The sequence below is a fragment of the Coregonus clupeaformis genome, chromosome 6, assembly GCF_020615455.1.
Source record: "Coregonus clupeaformis isolate EN_2021a chromosome 6, ASM2061545v1, whole genome shotgun sequence".
Classification (NCBI taxonomy): Eukaryota; Metazoa; Chordata; class Actinopteri; order Salmoniformes; family Salmonidae; genus Coregonus; species Coregonus clupeaformis.
In genome coordinates, this window is record NC_059197.1 from 44799691 (window position 1) to 44817609 (window position 17919).

General features: G+C 43.6%; 1 protein-coding gene across 6 annotated transcripts in view; it reads right to left on the minus strand.

The window, feature by feature from the left end:
* Positions 1–17919, minus strand: part of LOC121567416 (spectrin beta chain, non-erythrocytic 4-like) — a 77033-nt gene that overhangs the window by 41480 nt on the left and 17634 nt on the right. For all 6 annotated transcript variants that reach the window (XM_041877441.2, XM_045220836.1, XM_045220835.1 and 3 more), the window contains exons 5-16: positions 17698–17789; positions 17431–17511; positions 17235–17350; positions 16890–17002; positions 16396–16583; positions 6731–6848; positions 6384–6542; positions 5784–6086; positions 5383–5533; positions 3989–4859; positions 2851–2988; positions 217–973 (exon numbers count right to left, since the gene is read on the minus strand). In XM_041877441.2, coding sequence (XP_041733375.2) covers positions 217–973; positions 2851–2988; positions 3989–4859; positions 5383–5533; positions 5784–6086; positions 6384–6542; positions 6731–6848; positions 16396–16583; positions 16890–17002; positions 17235–17350; positions 17431–17511; positions 17698–17789 — 3087 coding nt within the window. The remainder of the gene's footprint in view (positions 1–216; positions 974–2850; positions 2989–3988; positions 4860–5382; positions 5534–5783; positions 6087–6383; positions 6543–6730; positions 6849–16395; positions 16584–16889; positions 17003–17234; positions 17351–17430; positions 17512–17697; positions 17790–17919) is intronic.

Consider the following 17919-nt stretch of genomic DNA (forward strand, 5'->3'; position numbering starts at 1 on the left):
GCACTGTGCTTCCAGCATCAATATCTAGTACAGTCAGAAGTCATATTGTAGCTATTCATGTTTAATATGAATGACTGACTAATAACACAGATTAGCTAAATATGAAATTGACTCAGTGTGTTTTCTCACCACAGAACATACAGTATATAGGCCTAACTACTAAATATTGCTAATAGATATATTGGTGTTGGGAAGTCCAACAAGAGGCTAACTGACCTGGTTGTTGAGGAAGGCCTCAGCCTGCTTGACGTCCCTCAGGAAGAGGTGGAAAATGTGCGCCTGCACCAGCACCTCCCTCCGGCTCTCCCACATCTCCAGCAGCTTGTTCCAGCCCACATCCAGCTTCTGGAGCCACTGCTGTAGCGCTGCGTAGGGTAGCGGAGCCTCCTCGGCCTCCAGCAGCTCGTTGACCGCCTGCAGCCGCTCGTAGTCCTCCTCGTACCTCCCGATCTCCTCCTTCAGCGCCGCGTGGCAGTTGATCAGCCTCTCGGCCTCCTCCAGCGCGTTGGGCAGCTCGTCGCTAGCTGCCGCCGTCTGCGTCTGCACCAGCCAAGTCAGGAAGCAGTCCAGGTCCTGGATGAACTGCTGCAGCCGCCCCGCCACGATCAGGGAGTCCTCGCAGCCCTGCAGCGTGCGCTTCAGCTCCTCCCACTCCACACTGATGCCCTCGAAGGGCTCCAGGACCTCCATGGCCTTGGCCGGGTGTGAGATGGCCAGCTCCTCTGCCTCCTGCTGCAGGTGAAGCAGCTTGGGCTCCAGCACAGCCAGGGCCCCCTCCATGGTGGAGAGTCGGCGCTGCAGGGCCAGCACCCCGCCCAGGTCACTGCCCACGTACTGAGTGGTGTCGATGGCCTTGCGCTTCTCCTGGATCTGGGACTTGATCTCAGCACACTCCAGCAGGTAGTTCTGGAGACGGAGTACAGAGTCCAGGTGGTCCTTCTTCTGCTCCACCATCTCCACGATGCGGTTCCACCTAGAGGGGACAGACAGGGGCACAGGGGTGGGAATTGGGGCAGGGTCAGTCCGCATCCGTTTGAAGCTTATAATTCACATATCATTCAGTTAGTATACTAAAACATACACTATGTATTAGCTATTCTTACAATTGTCACAATTCATGTTTGAAAAATATATAGACTATTAAAATATATATTATTTTCATCTACAAACAGAGCCCAACAGGATGGAATCAATAGTGCAAATGATCGAATGCATTAATAAGGGACATTGGTTTAGTTTGTTAGTTGTCATTTGCATCTCATAGGGTTTTGGCTTTTTCTTGACACAGACTGTGTCTAGCTTGTTTCCAGGCCAACTAATATGGTCAAGCAAAAGAACAGGCATGAATTATACTCATTCAGCTAAGCATATCCAACATGACATCATGCCAGAACCCCCTAGCCAGAGGCTTCAAAGGGTAGCAATATCGTCTACCTAATATCTACAATATCCGTGAATGCTATATTTAGTCATAACTAAAACCATAACAGTTTGAGACTGAGGGAGAATATAGTAAAGCCAAAGAGAACACATTTTGGGCAGGTTGGTCATGCACTTGGTGTGGCAGGCAGTCGACACAGATGGTCACCCTGAGAGAGGCTATGTATTCCAAGATCAGGAGGAACTGGGCCACTGTAGCATTTCACCAAAACCATCATCCACTACCCTGGCCCTGGCTTTAGATAATAATAATATGCCATTTAGCAGACGCTTTTATCCAAAGCGACTTACAGTCATGTGTGCATAAATTTTTACGTATGGGTGGTCCCGGGGATCAAACCCACTACCCTGGCGTTACAAGCGCCATGCTCTACCAATTGAGCTACAGAGGACCATCATGGTCAAGATCTGTCTGCCTGTGTCACCATGGTGTCACTAGGGTCTCTGGTCCAATCAGTCCCCTTCCAGGTCTATCAGCAGGGAGCATGCATGTGATCATCATGGCTTCTGTTGATCCCGATCTGGGCCAAATAAGAACAGTGGACCAGATTCTTCTAATCAATCCTCCTCCCTTCCCTTATATGGCAGGAAATGAGCTAAGAATGAGGTAACTGGGAAAAAAACTATCATCAATGCACTATGCACCATGTGCTGTACATGGATTGACAGATGTGTTTCTATGGCTGCGTTTACACAGGCATCCCAATTCTGATAATGTTTTTTGACCAATCAGATCAGCTCTTTTCAGAATTGGGCTGCCTGTATAAACACAGCCTATGTAGTGTTTAGTTTTTCAATAAATTACCTGTGTTGATGAATCTCTATTAAACTAAACATAATTCCCATGTTATTTCGCAATGCAGATAAGTCACATTTTCATCACATATTGGTGCTGCGTGGGTAAACAGAGAGACCCGTAGGTCTATGTTGTCTTGTTGTGGAGTAGACATTTACATTTTAGTCATTTAGCAGACGCTCTTATCTAGAGCGACTTACAGTTAGTGAGTGCATACATTAATTTTTAATTTTTCATACTGGCCCCCCTTGGGAATCAAACCCACAACCCTGGCGTTGCAAACGCCATGCTCTACCAACTGAGCTACATCCCTGCCGGCCATTCCCTCCCCTACCCTGGACGACGCTGGGCCAATTGTGCGCCGCCCCATGGGTCTCGATTCGAACCAGGATCTCTAGTGGCACAGCTAGCACTGCGATGCAGTGCCTTAGACCACTCCGCCACTCGGGAGACCTGGGGTGCATTCATTAGTGCACACCACAGCAAACTGTAGCAAAACATTCTTATTGGTAAAGTTTAGGTTAGTCCTTCCCCGTTTTGGCCGTTTGCTTCTGTTTGGTTCCTAGTGAATACACCCCAGAGTTGGTCAGTTAGCGAACAGTGGGGTGGGTTACCTGCTGTTGAGGTGGTCCTGACAGCCTCTGACCTCTGTAGAGCTGGGGTGACCACTGTCCAGGAGCTGCTGCACTATCTGGTTCACGTCCAGGATCCTTCCCATCAGGCTGTTCATCTCCTGGTCCAGGCTCTCAAACCTACAGAGAGTGTGACATGAGAGGAGGGAGAATGTACACTACCGTGCTTTTTCTTTGCAACTTTGCCTAGAAGGTCAGCATCCCGGAGTCGCCTCTTCACTGTTGACGTTGAGACTGGTGTTTTGCGGGTACTATTAATGAAGCTGCCAGTTGAGGACCTGTGAGGTGTCTGTTTCTCAAACTAGACACTCTAATGTATTTGTCCTCTTGCTCAGTTGTGCACCGGGGCCTCCCACTCCTCTTTCTATTCTGATTAGAGCCAGTTTGTGCTGTTCTGTGAAGGGAGTAGTACACAGCGTTGTATGAGCTCTTCAGTTTCTTGGCAATTTCTCGCATGGAATAGCCTTCATTTCTCAGAACAAGAATATACTGACGAGTTTCAGAAGAAAGTTATTTGTTTCTGGCCATTTTGAGCCTGTAATCGAACCCACAATTGCTGATGCTCCAGATACTAAATTAGTCTCAAGAAGGCCAGTTGTATTGCTTCTTTAATCAGCACAACAGTTTTCAGCTGTGCTAACATAATTGCAAAAGGGTTTTCTAATGATCAATTAGCCTATTAAAATGATAAACTTGGATTAGCAAACACAATATACCATTGGAACACAGGACTGATGGTTGCTGATAATGGGCCTTTGTACGCCTATGTAGATATTCCATAAAAAATCAGCAGTTTCCAGCTACAATAGCCATTTACAACATTAACAATGTCTACACTGTATTTCTGATCAATTTGATTCAAATAGATTTTCTTTCGAAAACAAGGACATTTCTAAGTGACCCCAAACTTTTGAAAGGTAGTGTATGTTTTAAATGCAATAGAGCCATCAGCTAATTATGACTGTTTATGACATACTGTATGCTTGGTCATTGTTATGACAGTGTTATGTAGCCCTTATGAAGGAAGGTTCCCGAAAAATGCATGACTAACTTTATAACTAAAAGCATGACTTAAATCTAACATTGTCCCTATGATCGCCACCCCAGACGGAAGCTGTACCTGTGGGCTATGACCTCCACGTCCTCCAGCCTCTCTGGAACCTCCATCTTGTTGAGCCACTGCTCCTTCTCATCGATCCACACCTCGCAGGCGTTGACCTCGCTGAACATGAGGTAGACGGCCAGTGCGTCATGCAGCCACTGCTGCCTTAGGACGGCCACCTCTGCCACCTCGGCGTATAGCTGCTCCGCCTCGCCCATCCTCGACTGAACCTCGTTCAGCTCCCGGTAGTGCAGTGGCAGCGCCACCATGTGTTTGCGCAGAGTTACTACATGCAGCCGGTGCTTGTCCACGGCCTCGCGCACACCCCGGTGCTTCTTGAGCAGCGACTGGGTGGAGTACTCGTCGTGGCCAAAGTCCTCGCTGGACACCAGGCGGTAGGCGTCCTGCAGCCAGGCCAGCAGGTCATCCGTCTCAGTGCTGAACTGGAAGAAGTTTAGTGCTTCCTGCAGGTGGCCGAGTCTCTGCGCCGCCTGGTCCTCTAGCCTCTTCCACTCCCCTTTCACCTCCATGATGCGCTCCTGGATGTCCCTCGTGCCGAAGCTCTTCTCCATCAGGATCTGCTTGCCCTTTTTCATGGTCTGCTGGAGGAGGGAGCGGCGAGCCAGCAGCTCCCCAGCCAGGGTCTTGTGTTTCTGGAGCAGCCGCAGCACGCTGCTCAGGTCCTTGCCGCAGGTCTGGGTGGCCAGGATGGAGCTCTTCTCGCGGATCCAGGCCTCGGACTCCTCCACCTCCTGGAAGAAGGCCCAGAGGTGCTGAGACTCTTCCAGCTCCGAGCGCCGCTTGGCCGCCAGCTGCTTGAGCTCCTCCAGGCAGGTACTGACGTGGTTGACCCGGTTGCAGATCACCTGGGGGTCACAGGGCTGGTAGCCTGGGAAGGAGAGAGAATAGTGGACAGGGGACAGGGGACAGCACTCAATATACATGTCTGTATTAGAGATGTCTATGGGGGACTGTTTCTAAACACTCAATGAACTTTGCATGTAAACAAAACACTATTACTGATATAAAATGGGCATAAAGTTTTACAAAAGAACTATGCAATATCCACAAAATTGAAATAACTACATTCATTCACTTCTGTATTGTAAATGGATCTTCAGAAAATAAATTGTGGAAAGTCTTGCCCTCTTGTGGGTCTATCTGGAAGTGCCATGACCATCTTCACCACTCAATGTACAGTAAACTATACTCCTACACACTCTTAATACAAAACATTTGTTTTTTTTAACTGTGCATTTTTCCGAGACCATGGGAGACATAACAGCAATAGTCCGTATTTCTAATCCTATCATATCCAAATATTTCACCCCTCAAAATCACCAAGTTGTTATCAAAGCACATTCCACTTCTCACTGAAGACGATCTGTTAACATAGCCATCTGATGTCTTACCTTCGATGGTGGTGAATTTGAGAGCGGCTGTGTTAAGGGTCTGTACCCTCTCTGCCTGCACTATGATGTCAGCTTCCTGGAGGCTGTGTTTCTGCAGCAGGTCGTCCACCTCCAGCAGATGCTTGCCGAAGTCTTTGGAAAGGAGCTGGACCTGTGGTGAGTGGGATGTTGGTCACCTTCCTGACACTCAGCAGTGCTTTCACTGACCAGGCTGCCTGTACTAAAACTTAAAAGTCAATGTCTCAAGGGTTTCTCACTGTTTTTTCATGCACTGTATCTCCACATTATCATTTCATGTGTACACGAATGTCAACCCACAGTCTATGCCGTTGAGTCGACACAACTTTGAGATAGTATAGTGTTCATGTAATGTAAAATGCATGACAAAATACTTGTCTCACCTGCATGTCCTCCATCCAGTCGATCATGTAGACCATGTCCTGGAAGTTCTTCTGCAGGGCCAGGTTCTTCTCCAGCCGGGCCTTCCTCCCCACCACCAGCTCCTTCAGCAGGCTCCACTGGCCCAGGATGTTCTCCTTGCGGGCCGAGATGCGCCGGATGTCGTAGTAACCCTCCGTCTCCATCTCTCCAGCCAGCTCCACCACCACCCCGATGCGCTCCTCATACGACGAGATGTCCGCCTCAATGGCCTCGTGCTTCTTCATGGCGGCCTCCACCGCTGGCAGGTCGTAGCCAAAGTTATCCTGATGGGACGGGACATTCAGTCAGGCAGAGGTTCACTTAACTACAGGCAGGTGATTGTGTAAGGGTTTACTCAGTCAGGGCAATGCAGTCATAGGAAAATAAATCTTAATATACCAATGTCCATTTAAAAGTAATTAATGTTATACAATACTGCCATTGGTTCTAAAAATACATTCTAAAGACATTTCATTCTCAATCCACAGCTACATTATAAGACTATTGCTATAAGACTGTTAGGATATGGCCCTTATGTGATATTTTAGAGACACTAGTCACTGTGGGCCTGTGGTCCCTACCTGAGACACGAGGCGCTGGTTCTCGTTGAGCCACGCCTGTCTCATGGTGGTCTTGTGGTCAAACCGCTGGGCCAGCAGCTCCAGCTTCTCCTGGCGAATCAGCTCCTGCCGTAGGGCCACGCCTCTCTCATGCTCCGCCTTCTCCAGCCTCTCCCACGCCTAGCCAAATGAAAAACAGAGGAACATTTACCCACAATGAAGCATGGTAACAAACTTAAAGAGGAGTAATTTGCACTGATTTACTGAGAAAGAAGGAGTTTATATTTGCCAAGACCTGTCCAGTTATTGCATTATCTGTTCAGGCATTTCAGACACTCCTTATTCCCACTTATACCAGTATTCATTACCTTATTGATATCAGAGATGAGTTTCCCTTCATGAGGCACGTATGGTTTCTGGTTGTTAGCTCTGAGCTTGCTTTGGATAGTAAAGAGGAGCACCTCCAGGTTCCCCTTCTCCTGGAACCTAGCACAAGACAGAAAGTGTGTTTCACAAATATCCTGAGACACAGTACTGTGCACAAGGTGGGATCCGTTTGAAACGTAAAATCACAGGCGTCATATCCCAGATCCTGTAACTTAAAATAACCATCTGCTCAGAAATTGATAACAGACATGTATTTTTTCCTATTATGAAGTTACGTTCATGGAATTTTGGATGATGGTTATTGGTCAGCCAAATGACCGTGGTCACCGTTATAATCGTTTGAATAGCAAAAAAATGAAAAGACGCACATTATCTCCTTTCCTCCTGTCCTGACTGCATGTGCTGCTGCAGGGAGGGGCCATTGCCAAGGAAACCAAAGATTTGTTTGCTACAACACCTTGCTTGTTTCAAGGAGCAACAAAGTTTCATCACATTGTAAAGAGTCCACATTGCTTGTCAAAAATGTAATGTAATACAATGGCAATCCGGGTTATAGGTAAAAATCCTACGCATGAACTGCTGACATTATTACGCATATTAATCGATAATGATGGAAAATAAGATATGCAAGATATTTGAATGGATATATATTTTTAAATAGCTATATATATATATATTGAGGTGAGAGCATTGGAAATGCTTTTGGCGGTTGACCTGCTTTTGTTTTGTGGGTGGCATTGTGTGCTGTTTTCGATGGATGGGTCCTGGCCTCTCGGGGGCCTAGGGATTCGGGGGGACGGGGGTGGTATGCTGATCACTGGGATGACGGCCCAACTTGGGAAGGGGTGGGGCTTTAGCAGGGGAATTAGTGGAGAACAATTGGAGGGTTACTTACAGTTGAAGTCGGAAGTTTACATACACTTAGGTTGGAGTCATTAAAACTAGTTTTTCAACCACTCTGCAAATTTCTTGTTAACAAACTATAGTTTTGGCAAGTCAGTTAGGACATCTACTTTGTGCATGACACAAGTAATTTTTCCAACAATTGTTTACAGACAGATTATTTCACTTATAATTCACTGTATCACAATTCCAGTGGGTCAGAAGTTTACATACACTAAGTTGACTGTGCCTTTAAACAGCTTGGAAAATTCCAGTTAAATTATGTCATGGCTTTAGAAGCTTCTGATAGGCTAATTGACATCATTTGAGTCAATTGGAGGTGTACCTGTGGATGTATTTCAAGGCCTACCTTCAAACTCAGTGCTTCTTTGCTTGACATCATGAGAAAATTAAAAGAAATCAGCCAAGACCTCAGAAGAAAATGTGTAGACCTCCACAAGTCTGGTTCATCCTTGGGAGCAATTTCCAAATGCCTGAAGGTACCACGTTCATCTGTCCAAACAATAGTACGCAAGTATAAACACAATGGGACCACGCAGCCGTCATACCGCTCAGGAAGGAGACGCGTTCTGTCTCCTAGAGATTAACGTACTTTGGTGCGAAAAGTGCAAATAAATCCCAGAACAACAGCAAAGGACCTTGTGAAGATGCTGGAGGAAACAGGTACAAAAGTATCTATATCCACAGAAAAACGAGTCCTATATCGACATAACCTGAAAGGCTGCTCAGCAAGGAAGAAGCCACTGCTCCAAAACCGCCATTAAAAAGCCAGACTACGGTTTGCAACTGCACATAGGGACAAAGATCGTACTTTTTGGAGAAATGTCCTCTGGTCTGATGAAACAAAAATAGAACTGTTTCGCCATAATGACCATTGTTATGTTTGGAGGAAAAAGGGGGTTTCTTGCAAGCCGAAGAACACCTTCCCAACCGTGAAGCATGGGGGTGGCAGCATCATGCTGTGGGGGTGCTTTGCTGCAGGAGGTACTGGTGCACTTCACAAAATAGATGGCATCATGAGGAAGGAAAATTATGTGGATATATTGAAGCTAAATCTCAAGACATCAGTCAGGAAGTTAAAGCTTGGTTGCAAATGGGTCTTCCAAATGGACAATGACCCCAAGCATACTTCCGAAGTTGTGGCAAAATGGCTTAAGGACAACAAAGTCAAGGTATTGGAGTGGCCATCACAAAGCCCTGACCACAATCCTATAGAAAATGTGTGGGCAAAACTGAAAAAGTTACACCAGTTACACCAGCTCTGTCAGGAGGAATGGGCCAAAATTCACCCAACTTATTGTGGGAAGCTTGTGGAAGGATACCCGAAATGTTTGACCCAAGTTAAACAATTAAAAGGCAATGCTACCAAATACTAATTGAGTGTATGTAAATTTCTGACCCACTTGGAATGTGATGAAAGAAATAAAAGCTGAAATAAATCATTCTCTCTACTATTATTCTGACATTTCACATTCTTAAAATAAAGTGGTGATCCTAACTGACCTAAGACAGGGAATTTTTACTAGGATTAAATGTCAGGAATTGTGAAAACTGAGTTTAAATGTATTTGGCTAAGGTGTATGTAAACTTCCGACTTCAACTGTAGTAGCAATGCAAATATCATGGTACAGCTATATGGACAGTCAATCGCTATGGTATTTTTTATTGGTAAATTTACAAACATATATAATGATAAATAGATTTGAAACTTGTATCCCATTATGGTATGTGGTGAAATAAGTATAGCCAGTTATAATTGTAATGGCTTAGCAGATAATAACAAAAGAATAACAATATTTACATGGCTCCAAGAGAAGGAATATAATATCTATTCTTTAAAGGAAACTCATTCAATCATTCTAGATGAAGTTGCGTGGAAAAAGGAATGGGGGGGGGATATATATACTTCTCCCATGGGCAAAGAAACTCAAAAGGGGTGATGATATTAATTAACAGTAATTTCGATCCGAATGTGCAAATTGTCCAAACAGATACGCAAGGTAGATGGATTATTTTAAATATGTTATTGGACCATAAACAGATATGGTTAATTAACCTTTACGGACCAAATAATGATTATCCACACTTCTTTAACAACATATATAATAAATTATCAACTCTGCAAGCAATTCAAGACTCTATTATTATGGTGGGAGATTATAATACCATTTTAAATAGCTCAATGGACCGTAAAGGAAATCACACTACAAACAATCACCGTCATGCTCTTAAGGAAATCGTGAATGTCATGGATACATTAGAACTAGTAGATATATGGAGGAGACTCAATCAAGCTAGTCGTCTTGACTTCTTTCTTACGTCATTCTCGTTGGCACCAAAAGTTTAAAAAGTGTTGATAGGGGACAGAATGCGGTCGGACCATCATATAATTGGCATATACATTACTCTTACTGAATTTCTACGTGGGCGAGGATATTGGAAATGTAATCAAAACCTATTGGATGATAACTTGTTTTTAACTAGGACAGAGGAATTTATAACTGATTTTTTCCGACATAACATAGGTACAGCAAATCCCCTTATTGTATGGGACACCTTTAAATGTGCCTTTATAGGCCATGCAATTCAGTACTCATCTCGAAAACAAAAGCAATTTAGGTCAAAAGAGTCCACACTAACAAAGGAAATAGAAGGTCTAACAGAACAGATAGATAGCAATAAAAACTGTAACATAGAGGCTCAGAATAAAATATAGGAAAAACTAAAAGAAATGGAGAAACTTATTCAAGAAAGATTAAGTGTAATATATTATAAAAATAAAACAAACTAGATGGAATATGGGGAAAAATGCACCAAATTATTTTTTCATCTTCAACATAGGAATGCTACCAAAAAGAATTTACTGAAACTGGTTACAAATGACGGAGTCACCCATGATTCACCAAATTATATTTTGAAGGAGGAAACAAAGTACTTTAAGCATATGTTTTCGTTTCAGTCGCCTCCATCTCCTCTAACTGAAGCAAATTGTAGAGTTTTTTTTCTATTGATAATGTAAAATTAACAGCCATACAGAAAGACTCATGTGAAGGTGAAATTACAGAGGAGGAACTTCTGGATGCAATTAAAGACTTTAAGACCGGGAAAACTCCAGGGTTGGATGGCATTCCAGTAGAGGTATACCAAACCTTTTTTGATATACTCAGAGGACCGTTATCAGCATGTTTTAACCACTCCTATGCAAATGGTAGATTATCAGACACTCAAGAAGAAGGTCTGATTTCATTATTACTGAAACAGGATACAAGTGGAAAATATAAAGATCCAGTCCATTTAAAAAATTGTAGGCCCCTTACACTTCAGTGTTGTAAATATTCTAGCAAAATGTATAGCGCATAGAATTAAAAAGGTATTGTTGGACATTATTCATTCTATTCAGAAAGGTTTTTTACATGGGCGATACATTGGAGATAATATAAGGCAAGTACTGGAAACAATAGAACACTATGAAAAATCTGGGAAACCAGGCCTACTATTCATAGCGGGCGGCAGGTAGCTTAGTGGTTAAGAGCGTTGTGCCAGTAACCGAAAGGTCGCTGGTTCTGAGCCGACTAGGTGAAAAATCTGTCGATGTGCCCTTGAGCAAGGCACTTCGCCCTAATTGCTCCTGTAAGTCGCTCTGGATAAGAGTGTCTGCTAAATGACAAAAATAAATAAATAAATAAAAATAGCAGACTTCGAAAAGGCATTTGATAAAGTACGACTGGGGTTTATATATAAATGCCTGGAGCATTTCAATTTTGGACAATCTCTTATAAATTGGGTTAAAATCATGTATAGGTGTAAAATAGTAAATAATGGCTATTTCTCAGCAAGTTTTTAACTGTCAAGAGGAGTGAAACAAGGTTGTCCACTATCGGCATATCTATTTATTATTGCCATCGAGATGTTAGCTATTAAAATCAGATCCAACAATAATATCAAGGGATTAGAAATCCAGGGCTTAAAAACAAAGGTGTCATTGTACGCTGATGATTCATGTTTTCTTTTAAATCCACAACTTGAATCCCTCCACAGCCTCAGAGGATCTAGATACATTTTCTAACCACTCTGGATTACAACCACATTATGATAAATGTACTATATTACGTATTGGATCACAAAAAAATACAATTTTTACATGACCATGTAGTTTACCCATAAAATGGTCTGATGGTGATGTGGATATACTCGAAATACATATCCCAAATGAAATAAATGATCTCACTCCAATACATTTTAATAGGAAGTTAGCAACCATGGAAAGGTAAATACCTGTCAGTTTGTGGAAAAATCACCCTGATTAACTCTTTAGTATTATCCCAGTTTACCTATTTGCTTATGGTCTTGCCTACGCCTAGCGAACAGTTGTTTAAATTATATGAGAAAAAAATATTAAATTTTATTTGGAACGGCAAGCCAGACATAATTAAACGGGCCTATTTACATAATGAATATGAATTCGGAGGACAGAAATTATTAAATATTAAAGCATTAGACCTATCACTAAAAGCTTTAGTCATACAAAAGTTATACTTAAATCCGAACTGGTTCTCTAGCAAATTAGTAAGATTGTCTCACCCCATGTTCAAGAATGGCCTTTTTCCTTTTATTCAGATTACAACCTCTCACTTTAAGTTATTTGAAAAGGAAATAATCTCCCAAATATCACTATTTCTAAAACAAGCCATAGAAAGTTGGTTGCAATTTCAATTTAATCCTCCAGAAACGACAGAACAAATAATGCAACAAATATTGTGGTTAAAGTCAAATATACTAATTGATAAAAAGCCAGTATTTTTTGAAAAAATGTTAAAAAAAGGTATAATCTTCGTAAATGATATCATAGGTAGGACTGGTGGAGTTATGTCGCACATGCAGCTAACAAAAACATATGGAAATGTCTGCTCTACCCAAAATGACAACCAAATAATTGCAACATTACCACAAAAATGGAAGAAAGTAGAAGGGGGAAAAAGTAACAAACTTGTCTGTCGGCCCTGCATTAATAATATATAATATATTATGCCATTTAGCAGACGCTAAACCATAATTGGTTAAAGAAAATTGTGATAAATAAAAAAGTATACCATTTTCATTTAAGGACCAAAGGATTGACAGCCGTCCCATATAGATTGCAAAATAGTTGGGAAGAGATTTTTGACGTACCGATTCCATGGCATAGTGTTTATGAATTGATACGCAAAATTACTCCGGATTCAAAACTTTGAATTTTTCCATTTAAATTATTATATAAAATTCCAATAGAATGTTATTTATATGGGGGATACAATCTTCCCAGCTCTGCAGATTTTGCTGCGAAGAGACAGAATCATTAGATCATTTGTTTTGGTACTGTCCATTTGTAGCTTGTTTTTGGACACAGGTCCAGGAATGGCTAAAGGATTGCAATATTTACCTGGAGCTAACCCTGCAGATAGCACTACTGGGTGATCTGAAAAGTCATAGTCAATCGATCAATAATATAATAATACTTTTAGCAAAAATGTTTATTTTCAATTTACGATCTGTAGAAACAATGAGAATAGAAAGGTTCAGAACTTTTGTAAAACATCACAGTACAGTTGAAAAATATATGGCAAATAGATATCCAATATGGATGGTGTTAAGAGATAGATGGGAGTGTCACGCTCTGGCTCCGGGACTTTGTATGTTGAGCCAGGGTGTGTTCGTTTCGTTGTGTTTTGTTTGGTTGGGTTGTCATTGGTTGTGTTTTCCTTGTTTGGTCAAATGACTCCCAATCGGAGGTAACGAGTGTCAGCTGTCGGCTCGTTATCTCTGATTGGGAGCCATATTTAAACGTTCTGTGTTCACCTTGTGTTTGTGGGTTTTTGTTCCTGTACAGTCATTGTCACTGTGGACTTCACGTATCGTCATTTGTTTTGTGGTTTTCGTGTTACGCTTTATTAAATAAAGTCATGTTCGCTCAACGCGCTGCGCTTTGGTCTACTCATTCGTCAGACGATCGTGACAGAAAAACCCACCTTAACCAGATCAAGCAGCATGAAGAAGAGAGAGGATGGACTTGGGAGCAGTTGAGTAGGAGTCTCGACTGGGCCAAGCCAAGAGAAGAGGAGAGAGGTTGGACGTTGGAGCAGTGGGGTGATAGTCTGGCGAGAACGATGGAGGCCTGGTCCACGAAGAGGAGAGAACCCCAGAAAATTTTTAGGGGGGGGGCTCACGACGTCGGACCAGCAGGAGGCCGCGATAGAGCGGTCCAGTGGGTTGCCGGAGGAGGCCGCCGGGTTACGGGGGCCACTGGTGAAGAGGGGATGGAGGAAGTAGAGGCACGGCGAGAGGTACTGGCGTGTGTTGCCAGTCCGGTCCGGCCCGTTCCAGATCCCGGTGTAGGGCCAGTGGTGTGTGTCCCCAGTACAGTCCGGCCCATCCAAGCTCCCCGCACCAAGCCAGTGGTGTGCGTCGTCAGCCCTGTCCGGCCCGTTCCTGCTCTCCGCGCCAAGTCTGTGGTGCGCGTCGCCAGCCCTGTCAGGCCCGTGCCTGCTCTCCGCACCAAGTCTATGGTGCGTTTCGTCAGCCCTGTCCGGCCCGTTCCTGCTCTCCGCACCAAGTCTGTGGTGCGCGTCGCCAGCCCAGTCCGGCCCATCCAAGCTCCCCGCACCAGGTCAGTGGTGCGCGTCGTCAGCCCGGTCCGGCTCAGTCCTGCTCCCCGCACCAAGACAAGGGTGCGAGTCGTCAGCCGGATTCAGCCTGTTCCTGCCACTCGCACCAAGTCAAGGGTGCGAGTCGTCAGCCGGATTCAGCCCATTCCTGCTACTCGCACCAAGCCAAGGGTGCGAGTCGTCAGCCGGATTCAGCCCATTCCTGCTACTCGCACCAAGCCAAGGGTGCGAGTCGTCAGCCGGATTCAGCCCATTCCTGCTACTCGCACCAAGCCAGGGATGCGAGTCTTCAGCCTGGTGAGGCCTGTTCCGGCTCCACGCACCATGCAAAGGGTGCGTATCGTCTGCCAGGTCCGGTCCATTCCTGCCTCACACGCCAAGCCAGGGGTGCGCGTCGGCAGTCCTGATCCAGCTAACTGGGTCAGATCGGACTGGGGGGCACTACGGGGGATTGTAGTAGGGTGGTGGTCAAGCCCGAGCCGGAGCCGCCTCCGAGGAGCAATACCCACCCAGCCCTTCCCTATTTGGGGTGTAGGCGCGGTCGGAGTCCGCGCCTTTAGGGGGGGGTACTGTCACGCTCTGGCTCCGGGACTGTGTATTTTGAGCCAGGGTGTGTTCATTTTGGTTGTGTTTCCTTGTTTGGTCGTGTGACTCCCAATCAGTGGTAACGAGTGTCAGCTGTCGGCTCGTTATCTCTGATTGGGAGCCATATTTAAACTGTCAGTGTTCACCTTAGTGTTGTGGGTTTTTGTTCCTTGTCAGTCATTGTAACTGAGGACTTCACGATTCGTCGTTGTTTGTAGTGAGTACTTTAATTTAATAAAGTCATGTTCGCTCAACGCGCTGCGCTTTGGTCTCCCTCATTAGACGATCGTGACAATATGTGTGTATGTATATGTATGTATGTATGTATGTATGTATGTATGTATGTATGTATGTATGTATGTATGTATGTATGTATGTATATATGTATATGCATGTGTATATATGTATATATATATATATATATATTTGCGAGAGAAAAAAATATATGGGGATTGGAAGTGATGCAGACAATTACACTGATGGAAGTTACAATCTATCTGCAATATTAAAGCTGATCTACCCCCTAAGAAAAAAAGAGAGAGAAAAAAATAATAAGAGAAACGGACTCAACTGCACGAATGCCTGGCCACCCCGTCTTCACAGTCAGCTGTTCGTTCCACACACAAAAATAGTTTTGACGGTTATTTTCTTTTCATGACGGTCTTCATCCATAATCGTTGGTTACACACTCATACAGTCATTGTGCCAGCCCTATAAGTTGCCCTACTCATCAATAGATTCTCTGTGACATTGCCTGCAGGCTTGACCTTCACCGCAAAGACCTTCATTATTACATGTGGCCTAGCTCCACACACTGTCTAATTGTAACCTAATTCTAAATAATAAATGGTCATCACTGAGTCATCACTGAGCAGATTTCAGAGTCATATGATGGCTGACCACCTCTTGCCATCGAGGGCTGCCAGGGCAACTAGGCTGGGTGAGAAGCCGGGTAAGGCCTCAGAGATACTACTCACCAGAGGAGATATCTATCCTCTAGCCACAGAGAGAAAGGGGCTGGAGACACATTTGGGAGTCACATCACTTAGATCCAGTCCCTTCTGGTCAAATAGGGCATGAGTCACATGGCACGGCTAACTGGGTGCTTAATTATGCCAGACATACCAGCTTGGGGCCTCATGCTGATACTCCTGCTGGTACTAAAGTGCCCACACCCATCAATGTGTGGTTTTAGTTGAATACTGCAACAGTTATGGTATATACCACACATCAAATGGGAACCAGACAAATCAAAAGCATTCACTGAGAAAATAACATAAAACTATAAGCTATAAGAACTATACAACTATTTAAAACTATAAAAGGATGAAACTATTGACTCAACCTAAATCCTGTCCTAAAACTAAAGCAACCAAAATTGTTTAGTAATATTTGTATAAAACAAAAGTTTTAAGTTTAAAACCCTCTGGTGTATGAATAGGACCACTATAGATTAAAAAATAATTGATGCTATATAATTGATGTTTTTATGTGTCATTTGCACAGTGTTGACTTACTTGATGGGCTTCTCGATGGTGCAGTAGGTGGTGAAGGCTTGAAGCTGTTGCTGAACACCCGTTAAGGAGTTGGCAAACTTCTGGTTGCTGATGATGCCTATGGTCTTCTCGATCCACTCCAGGAGCTCAGAGGCCAGAGCCTCATATCGATCGATCATCTTCTGACCCTCAATGGCATTGTCCAACACCTGTATAACACATAAACATTTAGTATTGATGGACATTACATAGGAGTGATTTAATTCATAACTTTTGTTTAATAGCATTTGATAATGGATTGAATCGTTATCAGTTTGTTTTGAGCTACACAACTACACTCATGTGTGCAAAACATACAGTATGATATACATATTGCTCATGTTACTCATGTGTTCATAACATACAGTACATATCACTGTATATACACTGTATATCACTGTATACTGTAGGAGATATTTACACAGGTTCCAATGACAATTGTTTTATCATGTACCACAAGATCCAGGGTTAAATACCTTTCCCACTCTCTTGCCCTCTACTCGAAGGGCTTTCATCTTGGAGAAGTAATGGTAGTAGGATACAACATAGGTTATTATCGACTTCTCATCTGGGTTCTCCGTATTCACGTCTGCAGAGTCACACAGGAAGGACAACAATACACAAACATTTACATCACACATACACTATATAACATAATCACACCTTGACATGAAATCATTTCAGTAATGTAAACTATCAACTATGGTCACTGTAGCTGAAAGTCTGTGAATGTTTACACGTTTGAGATATATGTTACCAAATGTCCATGAATTGTTGAGGAGGTTGTCTAGCTGCTATTTCAATTCTCTATGCAGTCTTACCTTCAGGGTCCAAGAGTTTGGTGAGCCCCAGGTTCTGCTCAGCAATGTTGAAGGCTTGCTGGAGGTTGTATGTGGCATTGGACCGGATCAGCTTATGGAATTCAATCAAATCAGGCCTGTAGTAATGCAAATTAGGTCATTTAGTTCACTTTCTATAGTCACATAAATACATATTTTAAAACAAGACAATGCTGACCTGTGTCGGTGAATGAGCGCGTTGAAGGCGAGACCATCTCTCCAGCAGGTGGTGAAGTTCTGGATGTGGACCTCAGAGTACCTGTGGGACAGTTGACACAGAACACACTCACAACCATTGGTCCAATATATATATGCTATCCAACTAAAGACATTGCATGTAACAACAGTAGTAAAACAACTGTCAAAACCCTTAAAAATGGAAAGTGGAAACTGTTCACAAAGGTTGACGTTCAATTTTGGCTTTTGGTTAAATGAAGACACTCACCCAGCGGTTTTCATCTGGCACCAGAGTAGTAGGGCGTCCTTTGCCGACCGTGTCTCCCTGTTGTCGTCACACTCAATCTTAATCACCTGAATCTGTATGTACAGGGAGGGAGACCAGACGACAAACAACCTTGGTTAAGGAAACCAGCCTCAAAACTGTCCTCAGTTCAGTAAGATCACCAGATTACTATGAGTTTGTGAAGAAAACAATTAGGAAACACAC